Source organism: Neltuma alba, unplaced genomic scaffold (assembly GCF_004799145.2).
Source record: "Neltuma alba isolate B1F8T4 unplaced genomic scaffold, ASM479914v2 tig00010267_pilon, whole genome shotgun sequence".
Lineage (NCBI taxonomy): Eukaryota > Viridiplantae > Streptophyta > Magnoliopsida > Fabales > Fabaceae > Neltuma > Neltuma alba.
In genome coordinates, this window is record NW_021635192.1 from 20,866 (window position 1) to 28,831 (window position 7,966).

A 7,966-nucleotide genomic window follows, 5' to 3' on the forward strand; every position below is an offset into this window, starting at 1 on the left:
GTGGGTTAACATTATTTTTTAATTGGTTGAAAGTATTTATTCATTGCTAAACCCGACGTGACCCATTTTAAGCGAACTAATGGGATGTTAGAATAAATCAAAACCATGGTTTGGAGAATAGTTTCTAGAAAAAAAGTGATTTTGAGAATAAATTTTGTGAAAAAAGTAATTTTGATAAGTGTTTGGATAGTTGTCATCGGAAATATTTTTTTAAGTCCAAATTATCATGAAAGATATGAGTTAATATTATAATTACATAAAAGATATATTTTTATTTTTATTTTTTTTGAAGTTTTTTCTAGTCTTTAATGTAAGATCTAATTAACTAATGCGAGTAAATTAAGAATGTTAGTTGAATTAGTTAATATGATTTTTTTTCTAAAACATCTTGAGCATCTTTTTTAATTCCCTTTCTCTATTTCCTATTTGATTATTGTTGAGGGAACATCAATAGGGTTAATGTGAAAAAAATTGATAATCACATAAAATATGTCTTATATTTAGAATCAATATTAACTTCTCAATTAGTTCCTACATTAATGACCAGAATAATAAATTTGTTATTTTTTTTGCCAACATAATAAATAATGTATAAAAATATAATTAATTAATTGTTAATATATAAGATTAAATATGTTTTTAGAAAGATGAATATTTTTCAATAGAAAAATATTATTTTACCTTAAAATCAACTGTCGAATGAGGGAGGAGAATTGGTGAAAAAAAACAACAAGAATGAGGGAGGAGAAAGGAGGAGAAAGGTGAAGGCATGAAGTTTTGACGCTGACAATAATGGGGCCAAAAATTTTGCTGACCAGATTGATTTAAAAAGCAAAAAAAATTTGCTTATGGTGAAACCATGGTTTCATGACAAAACCATGGTTTTAAAAAATTATGGAGTGTTTGGATTTTTTTTTTGGACTAAACCTTAGTTTGGGCTTCAAAAGTGCTTTTCTTAAATTTTGCCAAATACTTCCTGAATATTAGAAGATTTTAAGGATAAAGTTGACTGATTGATTGATGATGATTAATTGATATGTTTGTGTATTTTAATAAATTCTAACTCTATTTATATTCCTTGTTTTAGTAAAAATTCTTCTGTTGGCAATTATTTCTTTCCCCCCAAATTTTCAGATTGGCCCTAATACTACTAGGGCCAGTATGGTCCCACCTCCGATTTGTTTAAAAAAAAAAAAATTCCTCACGTATATAAAACCAGCTCAGCCCTCGCCGCGGCAGTCGGTAATCGCCTCTCAGTTTCAGCAGGTTCTCTCGCCTCCTAAATCCCTAATTCCACTCTTTTTGGGCATGGCGTTGTGGTTACAGATTCAATCGCTATGATTTCCATCTTCCGAAAGAGCAGGTTTGTTCATGTGCTTTGAATCGTCCTTTTCCTTTCAATCTACATATTTATGTTCTCAAATAGTGAATTTGTATTTAAATTGGGGATTAGTGTTCTGATAAGTATTCTGTTTTGAATGTGCGTAGATCCTTCTGACGAAGAAGTTTACCGTCTCTTTCAAGAGCGGAAGAAGGATCATAAACGAGAATACAAAACCCTAAAAGAGGAGACACAGAGATATAATTTCAAAACCACGTTGAAGGAAATCAGAGAGCATAACGCAAAAGGAGATAGCTATACTTTGGGGCTGAATCAATTATCAGACATGAGTTACGAAGAATTCAGTAAAATCTGCCTGAAGAAGAAAGTCCCAACAATGGCATGGTGGCTTTGCGTTCTGGCAGCAAAATACGGATCCCGTCCAGATTCACCCTCGAGCTGTACCATATGTTAAAGACCAAGACATTTAAGTTGTGTTGGGCTAATTGGATTTGTTTCGCTGAGGGAATGCGTTGTGCCTTTAATTTGCTGTTTCTTATGGAAAGCACTTTTTTCAAGTGTTTTTACTTGATGCCAAGCACTCCCAGAATCAATTTAAAAAAAAATTCATGTAAATGAAAACAAAATTTCTCTTATTGACCTCGAACACCGTAAAATTGCTACTGAAAAGTTAATCCAAACATTCTCCTAATTTTTTTTCCATTTGGTTTCTTACCCAGCATCGAGATGAAATTGTTTAATGATTAACCTCATTATATCATGAGTTATCTTATAGAATTTTCTGGAAGGCTTATTTTAGGAACAATCTATCATCATTAATTGAATTTATTCTACACTCAATAATATTTATTATATATATAGGGTGAGCAGTGTCGTACTCCACAAGGATTGACCAATTTTTTTTTTTAAAAATGAAATAAAAAGGGGTTTTCTTAATAAAATCAAGTTGCAAAAAGAAACAGAGTGTAATGACCCAAGAATTTACATGCAATTATAGTTTATATTGAATTTTAATTTAGTCCTTTAAGTTTATAAAGTGTTTTAGTCTTTTAATCTCGATACAATTGGTCTCATTTAATGCAAAATGCTAACTCATGAATTTATATGCAATTAAATGTTTCGACAAAATATGCACAAAATTTTAATATAATCAATTTCATATTTTTAGATCTAAACGGACTTTAGCCACCCAATAAATTTGATGAGTCAACATTTTTAAATCATGAAATCATTTTTATAAATTCATTTTAATCTTAAAATAATTTTCCCTTATTTTTGAGTCTTCTTCTTAGTATATGTCATAACTAGTTTTGCCTAATTATAACTTAATTAACCAAAACTCTAAAAGTTAAATAATTTTTTTTTCAGACTATTTCATTTGTTACCATAATTGATCCCCAAATATGGTTGTAGACATTTTTTTTTCTACCTTCAATACACATTTGGGAGTTTCTAATTTTAGGCAACTTCCAGAATTGCCCCAACTTAGGATGGAAGTAATACGATGTTTTGGTAGTATTTCTACTATATATTTTATTTGGCTGTTATCAAATTTTCATTCCAGCATTTAGTCCTTACGGAATAGGGATATAAATTTTGGACGAAGATATATGGGTATTGTTGGATATCACCTTTTTCTTAATTACTATATATATATATATGCGTGCGCTCACATATACTACTTCCGATTTTTAATATAAGAGTTGGCTTGACTTTCAATTTGCTCCTAAATACAAAACCCTAGTATATTTTGTATTTATCTATTTTTCTAAGGTTATTCTTCTAGTAGTTGCAAATATTAAATGTTTTATCAAATAACACCCGATTAGCAAGGATCTCTTAGAGAAGATAACATTTATTTATTACAAATGACTAACATAACTAATTTTTTTAATCTGCTTAGATTAGTTAACCAGCTCTTATATTAAAGACCGGAGGTAGTATTATCTTTTTGGATTGAATATTCATTTTATTATTATTAATAGTGTGGGTATGACCCACGGAAGCAAAAGGAATGAAAATTGTTGTCCGGGTTATCTCATTTATAATTGATTAAGAAATCTTTTTAGTTAGTTATTAGTGAAAATATGTGCGCTGGTTTGCATTGTAAACTACCTCTTCATGAATAGCCCCTGATATGTGTAAAGAGGGTTTGAAAAAAAATTATAAATTTAGGAAACAAAATAGATTGTGGTCTTATATTTAAAATTAAATGAAGTCTTTCTACTGGTTTTTATATTTAGGAATGAGGGTAATAGAATATGTGACTGAAAACTACATTTCAATTTAATTTGTTACAGACCGACTGTCAAAGAACGCTAACATGTGCATAGTGGAAGTCCAAACATGCGTGGAAAATTAAATTAAGAGAGAATTAGAATGAGGTCTCAAAATACAATAATTACAAAATAAGTCTTAAAAGTTATCATTTTCCACTCTAGGATTTGTTGTTACAAGTTATTTAGACTGTTATTGAGATCTATTTAATAATTATTTTTCTTCCTCAGAACCTTATTGTAATTCTCCCTTAGTTTAATGTGTATTTGATATTTTTCAATTTATTGACTATTGAGTAGTGAGTCGATAGATATTTATTCAAGATATATTGACTAGAGAGTCAAGAGCCTATCGTCTTTTAAAAAAACAAGAAATTGACTTCTCATTTAGAGTATGTGTAGCAAATTTTATATTGAAAATAAAGGGAATGAGATTCACAGGCTAAAAAAAAGGAAGAGAATACTATCTCAAGTGTCTAATATAAGAGCTACTTAACTAATTTAGATTAATTAGAAAAATTAGTTTAAGTTAATTATTTGTAATAAATATGGGCTGATTTCTTCAAAATTTCTTTTTAATAGATCGTTACTTGTTTTGGATGAAAACTCCTTAATATATATAATCAATGGGAATATTTTAAGTAATACATTATAAATTTGAGAGACAAAATAGATTAGATTACAAAGAATGTGTGAATAGATCACAAACATTGTGTGAATAAATAGAAATAATAAATTAAAAGATAAAATTGTCCTGTCTATGCACATATTATGAACTAAAACTGTATATTTATGTGTATTATATTAAATAAGCAGAAGCGTCTTTTGCACTGGATTGAGGTCTCCATCTCTATTTATATGTCTCAACAGTGTAATTCTAATACAGCTATTTTAGGTAATTAAGCAGCATCACAAAATGGAGCCTGCTTTCCATCACAAAAGTCTAACCAAACATTTCCATAATTTTTTTAAAAAAATTAGGATTACATGCGATCCTTTTCATGGAATCAATCCAAGCAAGGGCATATAATTCTACGTATGAAAGAAAATAATAATTTAGAGCCAGTCTAAAGAAAATAATCGTTATTCACGTGGATGATACTTGGAAAGGGCCATCAACTAATATTATTCCTTCTTCCTTATGAGGTAGTTAAAGGGTTTACTTTGATCATGAATGTAATATCTTAATCTGTTCGGCCTCTCAATTATATAAGTTTTTTTTCAAACTAACCCTTTAAATTATATATATATATATATATATATATATCAAAAGGAGTGTCTATAAATAGAGGCTACAATTAAAGAATTATTTTAGAGAAACCAATATTCATTTATTTTCAAAAAACTCATTTAAATAAATTTATTAATATTCATAAATTATTTATTTAGCTCCTATGTTTTGAATAAGATGGAATCATCATTAATTATCTGTGATTGAAATCCATTGCTGTTGAGTCAACCCACGTATACTTTGCATTACACTATGTGCCATGTGGTCATGCGCAGAACAGCAATTAATCCCACCAATTGGCGTTATTTGAGCCAGTGGAGTCAATGTTCAACGATAAGATCACCAATCAGGTGCAAATCTAAATTGACTGTAATTATTATAATTGCATGATAACAAATCTAAATAAAAATAGCATATTTTACTATATATAGTTAATTAATACTTCTTGACTTCTTCTTTAAACTTTATAATACCGACTTGAGTTAATCACAATATGAAACTGGGAGATTGACTATAGATTTGGCAGCTAATGCAGAAGCCTATATAGAGGGGAAGTAAGCCTTGGTATTGATAGAACAAACTCCACTTGGTGAGTCTGTATTCCTCTTCATCAAGAAGTATCCGTCCATTCCCCAATTTTCTCCCCATGAATTCTTAACAATCCAATAATCTTTTCCATCTTTTGAACCATATCCAACAATCAAAACTGCATGATTCGTGTAAGTTGAATCCTTTTCGCAATTCCCTCCATCGAAAATTCCCTAACAAAATACAATAAAAGTAATTTGGAAAAAAATTCAAAACCATATATAATTGATATTTGATAATAAAAAAAATTATCACATGATCAGGTATCATAAAAATTATGTCATTGTCGTTACTTTGTGCGCTACAGTTCAAAGATTAAATTATACCCACAAATTTTTGGAGACAAATTAAAGAAAGATTATATATATTAGAAAACCCCAAAAGATCAATTCAATAAAATAATCAAGTAGAATAATAAAGAGAGAATCCTAATTAAATTCAGCCGAAATACTTAAATTCAGATTTAGGCTTACACTTTCAGCAAATTCCTAATTAGACCATGAGACCCGATCATGGATTTCTAAATGTTGTTAAATAATCAGAATACTCTTCTTTATTTAAAAAGGAAAATTGATTATTTACCTCTCCCAGGTGATCCTTCATCTCTTATGTTTTTTTAGACCAAACAACACATAAGTAATTTTACAATGTTTGAAATTTTTATATATAACTTACACTATTAAAAATATTTTAATAAAACATGTTAAATTACAAATATAAGTAACCTTTTTTTAAATAAATATTTTTTATTTTCAGTTCTTGTAATGTACATAAGTTTTATTTATTTAAGCAATGTTGGATCCAACCAAAAACTCAAATTATTTCAAATTAACATTACATATTGATTATAATTAAAATATTTTAAAATCTTAAAATAAATGTTTGCAACTTGAAAATAAAAAATATTTATTTAAGGACTACTTATATTATAATTTGAAATTTTTTATGAAAATATTTTGAAGGTTTTTAGTCATATATGCAAAATTTCACCACTGAAAAATTATTTATTTATTTTATCTAAATATTAATCATAAGAGATAATGAACCACTTTAGAGAGATAATATAATCAATTTTCATTTTTAAATAAAAAGCGGCATTATCGTCATTTAACAAAATTTAGTAATCCCTAATTAGCTCTCATGTCTTGATTAGGAATTTGTTAAAAGGATAGGCCTAAATTTGAATTTAAGTATTTCCGTTGGATTTAATTGGGACTTTTCCAATAATAAAACCAAATAAGCAACACAGACTAAAGATTGGGTGAGGAGAGGGGGGTAAAAAAAAAAAAAGACTTACATCCCGATAGTGTTGAAGAAATGTTGCATCCAACGACACCGTAACAGGCTGCCGAGCAGCGGCACATAAGAGAGCCGCATCTGATTTAGGCACTTTCCCATAGCTGTTAATTTTCACCACTCTGCCTCCATTTTGCTTAACAAACACATATAAGAAATCTCAAATATATTAGACGCACAGAAGATATCATCAATGTTATAGTGGCACAGAGAGAGAGGGAGAGTAAACGAACCTTGCTAGCTTTGCAAATACCATTTCGAGCTGTATAAGGATAATCATCTCCTTCACTAATTCCACCATTTTTTATAACCCATTCAAAGGCACTTTTGGTGTATCCACCTGAACAACCATCGCTTACAGAGTCGCAATCTACGAGTTCTTGCTCTGAGAGAGAAACAAGTTCCCCTGTGCGTATTGCGTTTATTGACTCAATAGCTCCGATGGTTCCAAACGCCCAGCAACTTCCTATGAACCATCAGATATTAATCCATTATTGGTCCATTCAGGTTCCAGAGAAAATTAATGCTACCAATTAATCTGAGCTAAGGCAACTTACCACATCTCTTTTGGTTTTTAACTGGAGTCACCACTCCTCTCTGTCTCCAATCCACAGAAGCAGGCGGTGTACAGGAGTCCACTTGCAGTACAAAATCGGACCTCGCGGCGGCAGAGTTGTTCGTGTTCGGTGTCGGTAGATGACGGAGGTATACTCTCTTAAACTCCTCAGAACTCATATCAGCAAAATGGTTGAGTCCCAAACGATACCCAGATCTCTTGGCATTTGTCTCTTCGATATACTTGAGATTCTTGCGGAATATCTGGTATCTGGTTTCGGCGGTTTCAGAGTTTGGGTATTTTTTCCCATACTCCTTCATCCATTGTCGGAATATTCCAAACTCTTGTTCTCCTTTTGAAGGGAGAACGGATTCTTCAGTGGGGAATCCTGAAGAGAGACATATCAGAATGGAACACCAGATCAAGGGGAAAAGAAACTGGAACATACTAGGGTAGAAAGCCATGCTTATTTTGCTCTTTCAGTTACTGAGAAATGAAACTTCAAATAAGCTTGCATGGAATTGAATTCATCCACGATTATTTATAGTATAATTCTTGTTACTTGTAGAAGAAAACAACACAAATTGAAGTCAACATTTTTTTTTTCATTTGACTCATGATATTTGTTCACATTTTCCCGCTACTATTCCTTTGATTTTACCATCAACACGTTACCC

The 7,966-nt window shown here is 30.3% G+C and overlaps 1 protein-coding gene across 1 annotated transcript; it reads right to left on the reverse strand.

The window, feature by feature from the left end:
* Nucleotides 1-5,184: 5,184 nt before the first annotated feature.
* LOC114755383 (ervatamin-B-like) lies at nt 5,185-7,753 on the reverse strand. The gene is made up of 4 exons (XM_028944258.1): nt 7,291-7,753; nt 6,967-7,199; nt 6,735-6,869; nt 5,185-5,610 (listed from the first exon to the last, which is right to left on the reverse strand). The coding sequence occupies exons 1-4, from the start codon at nt 7,751-7,753 to the stop codon at nt 5,389-5,391; spliced, it is 1,053 nt and encodes a 350-aa protein (XP_028800091.1). The 3' UTR covers nt 5,185-5,388.
* Between the last annotated feature and the right edge of the window lie 213 nt (nt 7,754-7,966).